The 16,657-nt window shown below is 39.6% G+C and overlaps 1 protein-coding gene across 38 annotated transcripts in view; it reads right to left on the reverse strand.

Annotated features, from left to right (window-relative positions):
- The window catches only part of NRXN3 (neurexin 3), a 1,514,302-nt gene that overhangs the window by 766,638 nt on the left and 731,007 nt on the right, over nt 1–16,657 (reverse strand). For 19 of the 38 annotated variants that reach the window (XR_012494580.1, XR_012494579.1, XR_012494578.1 and 16 more), the window contains 2 exons: nt 15,741–15,767; nt 3,711–3,830 (listed from right to left, as the gene is read on the reverse strand). Coding sequence is in view for 35 of the 38 variants with exons in the window: in XM_074327113.1 (XP_074183214.1) it covers nt 3,711–3,830; nt 15,741–15,767 (147 nt within the window). In the remaining 3 variants the exon portion in view is untranslated. The remainder of the gene's footprint in view (nt 1–3,710; nt 3,831–15,740; nt 15,768–16,657) is intronic. The other 19 variants (XM_074327136.1, XM_074327130.1, XM_074327135.1 and 16 more) reach the window with 1 other exon arrangement.

Genomic DNA, 16,657 nt, shown 5'->3' on the forward strand with positions numbered 1-16,657 from the left:
TGTCATCAAACTATATAAGACAATTAATAAATCAATTATACTTTAGTCTCCAATCAGAAGATTTTTGTTTCTATCCAATACAAGGGAATCACATTTATACAAGATAATCAACCAACGAGACTACATGTTAAACCCTCACAACCCCTATATAAGCTTTGCAGCTATCTTTTTAAGAATGAACCTGGAACTTGCCCCATGGCCTCCACCAACCCACCAGGCTTTCACAGAGAATGTAAAATGTCATTAAAACCATCCAGGTTTGGTTTACTCATACTAAGAGAGATACAGATCTTAAATGTAAACTCTACTCTGGAGACCACATCTATGTGACAGTAATTCAAATTTGTCAAGCAAATGCCAAATTTGGGAGAAGAAACAAAGGACCTAAGTGACAGAACCAATGCTAGAAGAAGGGAAAAATTCTAAAATGTTAACATTTCCTTAGAAACTTGCAAGTCATTCCCAGATATAATTAACTTTCTCACACATGATGAACTGAGCACTTTATTTTGGAAAATATCATAGCCTAGCTATTTCCCTATTGAACGATTTTCTATTCTTGGGTATACAATAATAAATTGAGATGTTTTCATTTCTAATAATTGAGGATCAATTTGCTGTCCTGAGAAAGACCTCATAGAAAATGAGAGATCCAAACCTACCCTCCCCCCAAAATAAATAAGAATGCCTTTTGCTATTAGATTGACTCTCTAATCAATTCATATGGTTTTATGACAGCATTTCAAGACACAAATTATTTTAGATATACAACATTCCACAGAATATCTTATTCCCAAGAATTGGGTAAAGGCCAGATTTCCTTCACGGCATTCCACTTATAATGTTATGCCCAATTTTCGTTATCTAGGTCAAAGCCATGCCACCTGTGGCATGAATGTTATACCTAAGCAATTACTAATGGCCTCTGTGTTTTCAGAGGAGACTTAAACTCTGCTTTTCTCTCAATTCCTCATCCTTCTCCTTCTCCCATTTTATCATTTTTCCTTTTCTGAATTTTTCCCCACTGCTTTTGCCAACGATAATCATGAGCCTTGTTTAACTCTGCTGCTGACACTGAGGGCTAAGGCTTAACTCCTGACGCAAACTAAGCTACCAAGAACTTGCTAACATAGAGAGCCATAGAATATCAGATAACATGGAATATCAGATAGGTCACTTCATTTTGAAGATGTTTGAAGCAGCAAATTACAACTCTAAGGGTCAAAGTTGATACAGAACATAATGATCTATGACGTAAAGTCGTAGGGCTGAGTTTCTAGGTGGAAAAAACTGACTCTGATGGTAGCTCCACAGGAGAAATTCCCCTACATACTTTAAGTGTCAATTATTAAAGTGACATCCATTGTAAAAATGGACCTACCATTTTGGTATTGTCAGTTGGGTTTCATTGTAAGTTTACCCACAGCCTCATGAGCAGCAGTAAATGCTTATTGTTGTAAGCAAAAAGTTTACATCCAAAGTTACACCTTATAATCCTGTACATCTGAATTCTATACATTCCTCACATTCTGCAATTAAAATGGACTTGCTCCAATTTCCATACACTCATCTAATTACAGAAGCCCTGGTCCACTCTCCAAAAAAGGTCTAAATAAACAAGCAGATTCTTTTAGAGACGTGGGCTCAGAGGTCTTCTACAATCAAAAATTCAACTACATTATTTATAGAATAAAATCCAAAATATGTTATCCTATGCCTGGATTATCTTAGAAACATTTCTGAAGGATGAGAAGCTATTGTCACAAAAGAAAGCTGACCTTTCCCAACCCTCATTCTAGTACTTCATTACATATCGACCAATTGTTCAAGTCAGATAACATGATAGTACTCATTGTGGACTAAGACACAACTTCCTCTTAACAAAATCAGAAACAATCATAGAATGCTGGAAAGAATCCTGGTTGATTTTTGGCAAAAAACCAATGTCTTGCCTGGGTGGCAGAAAGGAACTTGTCAATGAGAGAAAAATACATACATACCTTCTGCCGACTGTGCATTTTCACCGTTGTTAGCGTAACTTACCTTTCTGCGTGTTCTGTGTGCAGTCCATTTTCTACCGGAAGTGTGTGTGATATGAAATAAACTTGTGAGGACAGAAAAGCATTATGCTACCATTTAGGGGGGAAAAAAGCCTTCCTATTGAGTTTTCTGCAGACAAATTAAAGGGAAAAGAAAGAGCATATAGCACAATTCCCAAGGTACTCTGGATGGGTCCATAACTGCCTGTCTCAAAGGGGAAGAGCATTTTCAAATCATAAATATGAAATAGGAATTTCAACAATACCAAATACTTGGAAAGAGCAATGTGATGCCAAAACCTTCTGCCGAGTCTGTCCTTTGAGTTACAGTATAGAAGCATATGCTTACACTTAGATCAATGACTGTTAAAGAATTTTCTCTCTACATGGCCAGATACTCCACTTGTTTCTCCTTAGTGTATCTAGTGTATTTTAGCAACAGACAATATGAAGACAAAAAGCTATAAGAAAAAATGAAAAACAGAACAAGAGACAACTATACACACATAAAATAAAAAGGGTGAGCAATACGAAATCAAGGAAAACCAAATAGACATAATAGAGATGGCACTGTAATTGGAACCTGGTCTCACACTGGCAAACTACATAGCATGGCTTAACGGTTTGCACAGATAACATCATGAATCATTTTCATGAAACCAAGAGTCCAATTGACTGAGTTCAGATTATAAAGCAAAGTCCTACCATAAAGGCTGCATTCAGAAAATCAGAAGGTCAGCAGGACCCACTAAGTCAGAGCCTTTTTTTAAAACAAATCTCTTTGCTGTAAGTATTCAGAAATTTCAAGTGTTTATTCATCTTTAAAAGTGGCCATGATAGAAAAATGCCATAAGAAGGAAGTGGAGACACAGGTTACAGACTCCCACAGAATTAAAATATGTCAACCATCAGTGTTAGAATCACCTTCATGAAATCAGTCTTCTAGAATTAAATCAGCTGATATGCCTTAAGCATCAGCAGTAGACAAAGGTAACAATTGGCTCTCTTCCAATATGAACCAAATGCACAGATGTATACAGATAAACATACTCACAAAATAGATATATAAATAGAATACATATAAACTTAGCCAGAGGGAATCTCTGCCTTACATTTGAAAGACCCAGGAGAATGTTTTAAAGATTTCTGATTGGAAAATATGAGCTCTGAACATCTCCATCATTTGAAAGGTCTAAGAAGATCACTAAATTCAGAATTTTTGAGAAAATAGCTACATTCCTTATATATCCTCTAAACTCTAGGCAATACAAATAGGTGTCTCAAAACTGTTACCCAGATAATTTAATTAATTAAGGACTGAATTCCTTAGAACAAAAATATTGCCCGAATTATTTTGTTTTGTTTTTTCAGTCACAGGTAATCTAACATACAAGAAATTAAAAAAAAAAAAAAAAAAAAAAAAGACAGCAACAACAACAACAACAAAAAACCATTGGGAATAAGCAAATGGGAAAACATCTAGTATTGTTTGGCAAGAAATGTCTCTTTGCTCTTCGCATAAGAGCACTAGTGCTTTACATTCCAAGTTTCTGGAGGAGAAAATTGCTTATTAATTTTTCAGAAGAGCCATCCTTTTTTCATAATGTCCCTTAAGGTTTCCCCAAACCCGTGAACTCTGAAAAACTCCAAGTATGAAAAGGTTGTACTCACGATCATTGCACTGGTTCCCAGAATACGAGGTCATGGAACAGTCACAGGTGAAGCCTTCCCACTGCTGCATGCAGACCCCCTGGTTGGCACAGGAATCTTCCTGGCAGGTGGTACTTGGTCCTAGCAATGCATAACGACAGGGGAAGAAGAGAAAAAGTAGAGAGAGAAGTGTTAAAAATTAATCAGATTCAAAGCAAGCGCTTGAATGTACTAGTCTCATGCCCCAAAACATTCAAAGACACAACCACCAAAAATGTCAACTCTATATCATGCAACAAGAATTCAGTATATACAAAAGACGACAGAAATACACACTTGGCCACAAACTATCAACAGTCACACAGAAGGGAGAGGGCTGAACACACTGTTCTCTTTTAGGCAGACTTTGCAAAAGATCCTCATCTCGACCATTCAACTAGAAAGAGATCTCATTTGGAGCACGGCCTTTCTAAACGTAGAATGCCAAAGCAGAAGAACACATTCCCATGACTCTTATGAATTAAGGCACAAATGTCCCTAAAGTCTACTTTGTTACCTTAAAAGAGATGTTTGATGATAATAAGGAGGAGGAAGGGGAGACTGCAGGTAATAGGTATTTCCCCGAAAATAAGACCTAGCCGGACAATCAGCTCTAATGCATCTTTTGGAGCAAAAATTAATATAAGACCTGGTCTTATTTTACTGCAAGGCCAGGTATGACATAATACTTAAATATAATATAATATAATATGCCATACCAGGTCTTATACTAATTTTTGCTCCAAAAGACGCAATAGAGCTGATTGTCCGGCCAGGTCTTATTTTCAGGGAAACACGGAAGGCACTGGGTGCTAAGCATTTTGTCTTAAGCTCTCCAGTCACTCTAAGAGGTTAGTACTTATCACTGCCATTTCACAGATTAAAAATCTGAGCTTGGATAGGTAAAATAATTTACCCATGTCACACATTTGGTAACTAGGAATCCTGAAGTCCAACTTTGGTAGACAAATTCCGAGACCCAAGTTCTCAACTATATCAGTGGTTCTCAGACCAGCATCACCTGGGAAGTCGTTAGATATGCAAATTCTTGGGCCCCACCTCAAACCTACCGAATAAGAGACATAGGGGGAGGGAGACAGAAATCTGTGTTCACAAGCTTCCAGGAAAGGGTGATGCAGCCTAACATTTGAGAACCAGAGCAGTGCATCACACTGAGTTATAGGTTTATACAGGTGGAACCAAACAGAGTGTGCGCGCACTAGGAGATGCCACAGAGAATTATTTGAAGTATAGAAAGAAAATATCAGAAATTACATTCTTTTTAAAAATGTCATTCTTTGTTTTGCCTATTTCTGTGTGTCTTTCATAGGCAGGTAACATAACTTTAATGGGACATGTATGTAATATACAAAACAAGTACACCTATTTGGAGGGCATTCTCAAAATCTTCTGTGGATATGAATAAGTTAAAAAGTTTGGCAATCTCTGTCCTACAGATTGCCCTTAAAATCTCTTTTTAGGTCAGCCAGGACCTCTCTTTAACCATTCTCTTTTTTTCACTTCTATCTTCTCCCTTACCTGGGGGATTAAAGATGAACCTACACCTTTGGAATTGTCTGTGCTAACAGGGAATATTTTAATATTCAGGATAACTCCATGAATTTCCCAGAGAGCCTCAGCAATGGACATAAGCCCTTTGACTCATCCAATGTATTAATCAGTATCTGATGCAAAAACAAAAAAACAATTAAAAAAAAAAAAAAAACACTTGACAGAGTAAACATCTGTCCATTGCAATAAGTGTAAATTTCACAAATGCCAAGCTAAGCCTCACACAGGCACAGGATATTGAAATGCAAGTATGGAGGGTCCTAAGGATGCATGCTCAAAACACATGTGTGACTACAAAGGGTTCATCATCTGGGTGGCAAGACATTTTGTATTTATTCATGAAGGGTGAAATGAGCACAGTCCATCACTCCTAGTGCAAAGCTATTAGGATGTGACAGAAGAAAGTTCAAGACAGTAACACTGGGGGAGCCGCACTGCTGGGTTTCTGTAGCCCCTCTATGCCATGTGGTTCCCCCACGTGGAGATGAAAGGAGGTACATGGTCAAGGTCTCAGTGGGTCCTACAGTTGAGCATTAACAACTGGAAATCAGGACAGCTTCTTTCAAAGGATAAAAGCTTCTGAGAAGTCCTTGGGGCTCCCTGACCAAACAGCTCTCACCAGACACTGGGCTAGTAATTCAATTGTTCTCAGAATCAGAAACACATGGAAGGCTTCCCCTTGAAAGGCATCAGGACCAACTTTGGGGAAACAGTAATTGTTTGCATGTTGACTGAATCTGAAGACAGAGGCTTTTCCCTCTCCTCTAACCAAATTTTAAACATTTTCCAAGGACTAGCTCTAATGTCTCGCCCATATAAAGCATTCCCCAATAACTTCAAACAATTCTCCCTCTTCTCAGTGGCCACGGCACTTATTATCGGCATCATTAATTTTTGTATCTGATAATATTCGATTTAACACTTTATTACACATTGTGATGTTCTTGGCTTATATAATCCTCAAATTGTTTCAAGTTTTTGGTTTTTTCATTTGTTTTGTTTTTGCTATTTATCCCCCAAAAGATCAAAGGCTGCTCGCTGTTAGAAATTGAGTAATATGCTTTGGTTGTGTCCTTGCTGCGCTAAATGCAGTACCAGATGCAGAGAAAGTGTTTCAGTAAATGCTGATCTGATCTGATTGCCGCTGCCTGACTCGCCTGTCTCAGACTTCCAAAACCTGAGTGTGGGAGATGTCTGTGCTCTGCAAAGTGAGTAATCCGTTCCATTTGTTGAAGGCTGGTCAGGACTCAAATGTACTGGGAATTGTACGTTATTTCCAAATGCCATGGAACGTGTTTCACATACGTTAAGGGGAGAGTACCATGCAGAATCAGATAATCCCCAAGCACTGACTATATTGTAAGCATCTAAGAACAAGAATGGCTTCAGCGAGGGCCGGGGAACCTACAATGCCTTCTCATTGATGGAGAATAAACTTGTACTTCCTTTCCAGGGTGAGATCCTATGGCTTCTGCTTCCTCTCCAGCTGCATTCCTTCTACTCGCCCAAGCTTACAATGCCCCATCCCTCCCTCCTTTTAATTCCTCTCTAACAGCAGCGTTCACCTGTGGACCCCAAATCAGCAGCACGTGCATCGGAATCTGTTAAGAAATGCAGACCTACGGACTGGGAGCGGGGCTCAGGAACCTGCATGATGAGCCCACTGGGTGGGTCTGACATCTGCTTGCATTGCAGAATCTATGCTCTCACATTCAAGGTCGGTTTCTCTCACTGGATCCACTGCCCAAAATGTCTTTCCTGCAGATTTTCAAGTGACTGATTCATTCTTATTCTTTAAGTTTCAGCTTAAAATGGGCTTTCTTCAAGACACTATCCTATTTAAGAAAGTCCCCACCAGCATTTCATCTACTCTCCATCGCATCTTCCTGTTTATTTAACTTACAATTCCAAGACCTGTAACTAAGTTGTTACATTCTTATTGTCTCTCTCATCCTCCTGGCATATAAGCCTTTTAAGAGCAGAATCTTGTCTGCTTTGCTCACTTTTATGTCTCTAATTTCTGATAAAATATTTGGTATAATGTAAGCACTCAGAAAATATTATTGAATTAAAAAAAAGAACAAAAAACTAAAGAAATAATTTTATGACTTAAAGCCAATGGTTTTCCTAACTAACAATTTACCCATAGAATCTACCAATATCGTCTCATAGAAACAATTTTCTATTTAGAACAAAGCTTTTCTTCTTTGGGGGAGGCGGGGGGCAGTAATTTAATTGACCACATTGCATGCCCTGATTTAACTATTAGAATCATTCAATCTCACCAGATTCTGAGAGTAAAACTCTTTTGTGTTCCCAGCGCCCATGGGCGGTGTGTGGTAACGGTGTGTTGAATGAGAGAGATTGAGCTAAACTCTAAAACACTTTTAAGATGATATAAATTCCTACTCTTACTTCAAACAATTTAAGTACATCCCTTCCTGGACAGACTGTATGTTGTATCAATGTACCTGTTTCTCACAGACAGCAGTGTCTCAAAAAAGAGAGAGAGAGGCATTAAAGAAACAAATCAAAATGCCCTGGAAAAAAAAGAAAAGTTTCATTCTAACTACACATCCATTGACACAAGATAATCTTGTACAAATAAGAGAAAATAACCATAACAAAGCAAGGCACTTACATAGCACTTATTACAAAACACTGTACTAAGTGCATTTCAGATACTAATTAAATTCATCTTCATAAACACATGATGAAGCAACTAAAATTAACATTATTTAAAAAATCAGAAAAACGGGAATAATTTTCCCATGAAAGACATTCAGAATTTCAAAAATAAAATTTGACTGTAGATCGAGTCAGAAGGATAATATTTCGGAAAAGTAAACTGAATACAGACAAGTTAGGTGACTATTTACATAGTCCCACAGGAAAGTAGCAGAGTGAGGTTTCAAACCAGTGTGATAACTCCACAGCTGAACCACCTAAGCTCTCTAGATGGGGGGGGGGGGGGGAGAGAGAGAGATGATGCTGGTAAACAAGAGCAACGTAAAGTATTTCTAACCTACAACCAGAGAAAGATGGCAGTTTCATGTAAGGATGTGGCTTTTTTTTTTAACAAAGAAAAAATTTCAAATGTCATTTTAATTCAAAATTCAAATAAAGAAGATCTAGTTTTGTCCAATTATATGAACAAAAATCTGTATGCATGTTTATAAACATAAGACATTCCTAAGGACTTAATAATTTTATCTAAAACATTCTTCCAAATCAACCTAAAATCCCAGACATTCTAAGATAACAAACTTCTGGAATATATTCATAAAGTTTTATTATTATTGTTTACAATTGTTACAAGTGTTTGGAAAACCTCTGTATAGGGACAGCACACACGACTGATGTAGCTGATGTGTAATCAATCCTCACTAAAGTAGTCACAGAGGCATCCTTTTGAGAAAAACTGGTGACTTCTTTGTATTTTAGGAAATGTGACATGGTGACAGGAGCATGCGTAAAAAAACATGTTGTCAATGATGTTAGTGATGAGTCAGAAAAGGGCTAATAAAGGTGAACCTGAAGGGGGCCTGCCCAGGCCTGCATCCCCTCCCCAGGAACTGCCCGAGCTCATCCCCTAGAAATAAACCTAAGATGTCTAAACCCTCATAAAAATAGGAGATGAGACCTAACTGGTTTTAACTGGTTCTTCACATTCGCAAACTGGCAAAATCTGCCTGTTAGTTGATCTCTAGCCTAATTATAATGCAATTAGAATGGAATGAACATTAAGGCTTGGGCTCCGCCCCCACCCCCACGATGGGTTTTTCTGTATGCATTCTGGGTAAGAGCATGCACAGAAAGAAACTAGTTATATAACCAACATATATCAAATGACCTCAGTCTATACATCACACCTCCTGCCATAAGGAAATTTACCTACACTTTCCTATATAAGAAAAAGCTAACCTAAGTTTAAGTGCAGTCCTCTGCCCCAGGAACGTCTAGGCCAGATTCTTTCTTCTTGAATAAACTGACTTCCTTGCTCTCCTCATTTCAGGCTGAGTCTGTGAATTCTTTTCATCTTTTGCAAATGACCAGGGGTTAATTCCAATGACACAACAGTAAGGACTTCAGTTTCTAACTCCCAGTTTTGTTTTTAGTGCACTGGAAAGCATCACACTGTCTCTTTTTTCTTTATTTTTTTAAGATGATAACTCTAATGGCTGCCACAAATTTCCGATTATTCTGTAAGAGTGAAACTTGGTAGATCAAGTAATTAAAGTTAGCCAGTTTACAGTTTGATTTATCCTAATATTCAGCTGTTTTCTCTTTATTTCTCCCCTTACTGATTAACTATGTTTCTCCCCTCACTAAGTAACTACATCTCTCCCCTCACTGATTAACTAACTCCATTTGTTTCCTTTCTCAAGGCCACCCATACCTTACTAATTAAGATCCTAACCTGAAAAAAGCGGCTTCTTTAATCTTCAGGCATCCAGGTATCTGGACTCATGATCTCAACGCCCTAACAGTTTGTCATGACAGACCTAAGGCGTGGGAAGACTGAAGACGCCAGGGGATGACTTCTCCATCAGCCCTGTTGCCTGCTTCTTTTTGTCCTTTCCAATTTACCTACCTATAAAACCCCTTAATTATTCTGGCTCGGAGAAGGTAGTTTTTTTTGTGTGTTTTTCCAGTTTTGTTTTGTTTTTTAAAATATGTGTCTGCCATCTTCCCTAACTGCCAGCATCTAGAATAACAGATGGTTTTTCTCCTCACCAACCGTTGCCACGCTAGTATTTTGGACTCTTCGGGCAGCAAGCGGCACTGAACCTGAGTTCAGTAACAATTCTGCTTGAATATGGGATTATTTTTGTCTTTAAGAACTATCCCAGACAGTCATTTCATGCCTGTTACTGTTAAAACCTACCTTTGCAGTACATACAAACTGATTCAGTCAACTCATCTTCATGGTCTAAAAAAATCACCAGTGGACAGAATATCTTTTATTATTTGTAGGTCCTTGAGGTAGAAGTGCTGCCTGAAGCACACATAGGACGCGTGGACCAGAGGGTGTGCATTTTTCTTTTATAATTGCCTAAGTAGGGCTTAACCAAACCTGTACCTCAAACATCCCAATTTAAAATTGATAAATATTGCTAAACCAGCACTAGTTTGTCTTGGACATATTCGGGATGTGGGCTTGGAGAGTGGGGAAGCCTGGAAGTGATATATTGGGTCTGATTCCCAACGCCCATTTATCCTAAAGGGCCAAGGCTGGCAGCCCAGGTGTAGGCACCAGGTGGGGTTGGTTTAACAGTATCCACCATCTTTAATCTCCAAGCATGAGGTGTTTGTCAAAGGGCTTAGAATCTATGAGCAAAACCTGAATGGGAAGCATTATCATCGTAGAACATCACGCCATACAAAGCAGAGCTGCCATAGGAAGAAACCTCATGAAAGATGCCACGACTGTCTACAGAGATCTCATCTTCCAACTTCACTTTCATTTTCCACTCCTGATAAGTGTGCAAACCTTTCAACTTTTACTTTTTAAAAGTTTGCATTGTTTCATACAGGAAGAATGAGTGAGCAGTGATTGGGTGGGAAGGAGGAAAAATAAAAAAAGGAAGCTGAATACATAGAGATGTATGCATTTGTGTGCATGCATATGTATACATGTGAAAGACCCTTACCAGCTTCCTGAGCAATCTATAGTCTCTACTGTTAAAATATAAGAATGTAAAGCTTCGGGGAGCACATTTGTGACATTAGGAATAGCCTATATATTATACTTAGCTACATGTATGCCTTGGTCCCATCAGCAACACTACTTCTGTGGCTCTTAGAAGTAGTTCTACATTTATAGTGTTGGGTCCTCTTGGCTTTCCTTAAGAGTAATTTGCAGACAACATAAGATCTCTTTTAATTGGCAAAAATCCAATTCACTCCTATTTAATTTTAAAATAAGAAAGCAATGATCCTTAGATGTGTCAATTGTCTTTCTTCACAAAGACAGAGCCAACTGAGAAGTGAATGCTCTAGTTCCCCTTTTAAAGAAGATTAAGCAAAGCCAGAGAACAGGGTCCTAAATGTTGTTATAAAATTTCATTGGCAGAAAGCCCTAAGAGCAGTTGGGTTCTCAGGGTCTTACTCTTTTTCCTGAAGGCAAGGTTCTATGGCCTTGCTAACGCTCACATTCTCACAAAAGCATCGGAAACACTGTCATCAAGCACGCTCAGGACCTAAGGTTTCCTCTTTTCAAATGAGTGGTCAGAAAAGTCACTTGGATAGGATGACAGTGAAAAAGACTGACAATAAAATCTAACGCCGTGTTTCCCCGAAAATAAGACCAGGTTTTATATTAATTTTTGCTCCAAAAGATGCAGTAGGGCTTATGTTCAGGGGATGCCATCCTGAAAAATCATGCTAGGCCTTATTTTCTGGTTAGGTCTTATTTTGAAGGAAACACGGTATAATCCAGTGTCTCTGGCCCTGCTCCCGTTCTCGGAGGGTGGATACAGAATATGTGAGGCCAAAAAGGAACAACAACAGAGCCATAGATAGGGGAGTCATACCACTATATTCTCGCCAGTGACTGGGTTGTAGACACAGGAAGCAGGAGCCACACGATCCGCAGTCTGCTTCTCTGCCAACCAACCAACCAACTGCCTTGCCTGGGTAGCCACGGCAGTTATATTAGTAACTAATGGCTAACCGGTAACAGCTGATGGCCAACCAGCCACAGCGGGCCATCCAATTACAGCTGACGGCCATCTAATAACCGAGCCAGCACCTTCCCACGTGAGGCCGAGAGCATGGAAACTGCTCTCCTGGCTCTGTCCCTAAACACGGCCTGTGGGACAGGTTCAATAACACCCCTATTCTCCATACAGCCCTTAGGGTTGGAGAAAATGAAGTGGAGAACTACATTCCTCACAGTTACGGAAGTTGGAGAATTAAAATTCCATTTACCTACTCAATGTGTTTGGTTGATGCCAACTCTTCTCCAAAATGACTTGAAAGAATCTTTAGGGTTTGAAAGCATCAAGCCCAATTTATTTATTGACTTCCTCAAGATATGCAACACTTTGAACCAGATCTAATCATTCCCTGCCTACCATCTGGGCAGAGGGACAAGAAGCCTTGATTCAACTCCAGAAACAAAACTTGCTAAGGGGAATTACAATGGAAAGTGGGGAGAGGATATTCTGATTAATCACCTAACCCAATAAATAGCTATTCTTTTATTTCTCATAGTTTATGACTCATCTGACTCACTCCCAGTAGGTCAAACAATATTCATTGTATAGTGGTACAGGTCCTTTCTCACATAGACAGGCTTTTAGGGAATCTTTTGCTCTCCAGGAATATCCCTCTGGCAAATAAAAAGGAATTAGAAGATTACTTCTGAAAGGTCCACAGATGTTGTCATTCTATTCAAGAGACCCTGACTTTCAAGGAACTGCACCCCTGAGCAATGCACCACCTCTCCCATGCCTCAAGGGAGCTCCTACTTCTCCTAGCCTGGAAGGATGCAAAACTGACTCCGTCAATGAGTTCTTCCTTGACACCTTTTATCATAATGTGTAAATATATCTGCTATGAAACAGAGGGTGTGGGGAAAAAACAAATAGGAGAAACAGCTCGTTTTCTTCCTTACTCTTCAGAGGTTTCATCTGGGAGGGAAACATGTTTACCTCCTTAGCCAGCTAAAGTAACAGGCATCGGGTTCCTGCCTCTTCCCTCTGTCTTGGAATGCGTTACTTCCCTTCTCACTGCTCTCTACTTTCAGTTCCTGTCCTTCTCATGCATTTTCCACCCTGTTGTCAGGGTGATCTTGATAAAATGAAAATCTGACCCAAGATGCTGTCCTCCTTACCTTGCCCTTGGGGTAAAGTCCAACTCCTTACACCCAAAGTCCATCATCACCTGTTTCCATCCTACCACTTCGGTTTCATCTTCCATCTGATCCCTACATGCACCTTATTGTAGCCAAACTGAGCTTCTTGTCGGTCCCCCAGCTGGCCAAGCTCTTGAATGTGCTTCCACCTCGCATCCACCTGAAACACGTTGCCCTTCAAGCTCAGTTCAAACTCTGCCTGAGAAAGTCTCCCCTGAGCACCCACCATGGCCATGGTCACCGCCCACAGTCCAGCAATCCTCCACGCTCGCACAAAACGCTCCATATCCATTCCAGCACAGCAGTGTACACTCTGCTTGTAAGTATTGGCTGATCTCCTACTGATGTGTTTGAAGTCAGAGACTGCATTTCATCTGTAACCGCAGTACCTTGCTGAGTACCTAATAGATGGGAGTAGCTGATTTTCTCTTAAATTGAACAACACAATCACTGGAGAAGTTGAAATAAATTAATTAATAAAACTAAAAAACAAAACAAAACATTCTGATAACACAATGACAAGAGGATACAAGCTGTTGACTTGTCCAGACTCATTATGCCACTCCCTAGACCCCAGTGTTTTATTTCCTTCTGAATACCATTTGCCTTTACCTTTCACACTGTCTCATTTGTTTCTCATATGTTTTTACTGCCCTTCGCACTTAATGGTAATTAGTACTATTGGTGCCCACAGGTTACAGCTGAAGAAGCCAGCACAAGTAACGGCCCACACCCCAAGGTCAGGAAAATAAAAAGTAAATGCATTTGCATCCTAAAGGTCTTTTGCCATAATATGGGGAAAGAGTAAGATGACCCAAAATAATTACAAAGAGTAATAGCTCCCGCTACAAAGAGACTGTCAAGTCATTAAAAGAATGGAAGAGAGTTCAGGTCAATGGAGTAGCAACATAAAAACCATTCTGATGACTAGACTGCTTCTAAAAATGGGAAAGTAAAGATATTCCAACCTATTATGTCTCAAATCTGTACCTGCACTTGGGTCAACAATTTAAAATGGGCACAGAAATCAACCAGTTCTTTATATGGTTCCTATAAACCATTTTTCCTTTGATGGGAACTTTAAATCATTCTGTGTAAGAAGACCTGTGCTAGGTTCTGGAGATTCAGAATCCACAGAGTTCTTACCATAAAGAATAGGAAAGTCTATGAAGAGTTTTAGTTGTCTAGTTTCATCTAATAAATCTGTTCATGAGGAGCTAGGACAACTTTGGATTGTCTCTTAGTGTAGATCGAGTCCTTCCCCTAGCTCCCTCGCCTCCATTTATAGGGTGACCTGTAGTAGACTTATTTTGACAACTGAACAGGATGTCTAAAAACAACAGCCTTCAGTGTTCCTGAAAAGGTCCTACACACTTTGAAAACGAAAGCTATTCTACAGCTACCTTGGCTTTGAAAGTACAAATCCAGTGTGTATCCTTTTCATTAATTTTATTACAGATCAGCATATATGCACATCTGCTAAAAGGGGATGAAGGAAAAAGAGTTGCAAAAAATGGCTGGAGAAAGGCCTCATTAGTTGACGTCTACCCAAGAGATGCACTGGCTGGCTGCATGACATACAACAAGTCACAGCAAAGTGAATGATCTTTCAGGTGGAAAGTAATTTTTTTTTTTTAAAGTTACTTTTGTCTTAACCACTTCTTCTAATTTTTGCTGATTGCAAACTCTGCAGAGACCATCTGAGGCCCTATCCTCTGCCAAAAAATACCTAAAATGCTTGGTCCTGACTTGCTATTCTGAGTCAGAGCAGCCTGACATGACAGGACCAATGTGGTCCTGACTTTGTGGTGCCTCTTTCAATGGTAGAAGAAGCAGTTTCCGCAGTAGATATTCACTGAGATCTAACATGCAGACATTTAAAAAGGTATTCAGGATAAAGTTGACAGATCCTCTTCCCTAAGAGTTCTTTCTTTTTTTTTTTTTTTTAGATTACACAACAGGAAATTAAAGTGCTCAACCAAAATCCCCAATAGGATATGTAAATCTCTGGAACGTTTGAATGATATTAACATCTCCCAAATGCCTAAAAATATTTACTTAAAATGAGTCAAGAGAAAATGACATTCTCTTCCATAAGGCCCGAGCACTCAAAAGTCCTGCTCTGAGAAATGACCTCCCTGACCCAGAAAATAATAAACGAAAAACTCAAGTGGCCTCTTATTCCCTTTTCACTTTGTGAGTGCTACCGTCTATCTATAGTGAATAAATTTAAAAGAGCCAACCCCTCCATGGCAGCTATTTGAAGAGGCATTAACCATTTCTAGACGTGGATTAATATATTTGTGGATAGTCACAACATAGGAGGCTGTCAAACCTCTTTGGTCCCCCAAAACGAAATCATGTTCCCATCCCGAAGAGGTGTTGCCTTTGTTGTTATTTTCCATGCATTGATCTAGGTTTTCTGCCACTGTTTCTGAAGAACACAGAGTTCAGCCCCCTCCCACAATTGTTGCTGTCCAAGAGGTGTGACAGCTTGAAGGCCTCTAAAGAAAAGATACCCAGGTGACAAAGGGCATCTTTCAGTCCAACGTGATAATGCGAACAAGAACCTTCTCTACCTTGCAGGTCAGCTTTGGTCAACGCAACTTTGTTAGCAAAAGAACAGAAAAGGTGAAAATAATAACCAGAGGTTAGTAAGAGGTAGAGTAAACCACGGTAATATTACAGAAATGAAAATACAATCGGCATAACCAACATCACTCAAACAGACAATTGAAATGCTGCACAGGTTCTCCAGAGACAGCACAGACGGGGATGCACAGACCAGGGCAGAGCAGGCCTCGTCAGAGCCACGTCAGCAGAGCAGGGGCAGGGGAACACTAGACTTGACAAAGCACAAGCAGTGGTAACAAGAGCCTTCCCACATCCACACAGCCAACCCCCAGGCACATGGTCCAGAAAAATGATTTCCCATCGGTCAGGATAAACATCAAGAAATAAGGGGAGTGCATGGCCAGACTGAAAGACACGTGTGCACAACCAGATGGAGCCCACAAAAATAATTCTGAACATGTAGGCGTTAAGCATGGAAGAGTCACTTGGGAGCACTCCTTGTAACCTCCTGAGAATGCCACCAAGGAACATAACACTAGAATTGGGCGTTTGTATCAAGGTGATTTGGTACCACGAAAGCGCTTGATTTGTTTCATTTATAAAAATAAAGCCAAATCCAAATGGCTGTGGGCAAAAAGGCACCAAACCAATGTCCTTTTTATTTATTCATGCCAGTCTCGAAATGAAGCACGTGTGTTTCTCTCAGATGTTTACCATCTGCAATTGTGGAATTGCATTTCTAGCCCATACATGCCTTGGTCTCTGTAGCAAAACTGGCCTCCAGATAGAAAGAGGTATTTACCAGCTGAGTATTGAATCAAACATTATAAAATTCCTAGCATGGAATCAGACACTATAAAACTCCTAGCACAAATTGAGAGGTTGCAAGTCACAGTTAGATGATGGCTAAGAGTTGTCCAGC

This window comes from Rhinolophus sinicus, linkage group LG03, assembly GCF_036562045.2.
Source record: "Rhinolophus sinicus isolate RSC01 linkage group LG03, ASM3656204v1, whole genome shotgun sequence".
NCBI lineage: Eukaryota > Metazoa > Chordata > Mammalia > Chiroptera > Rhinolophidae > Rhinolophus > Rhinolophus sinicus.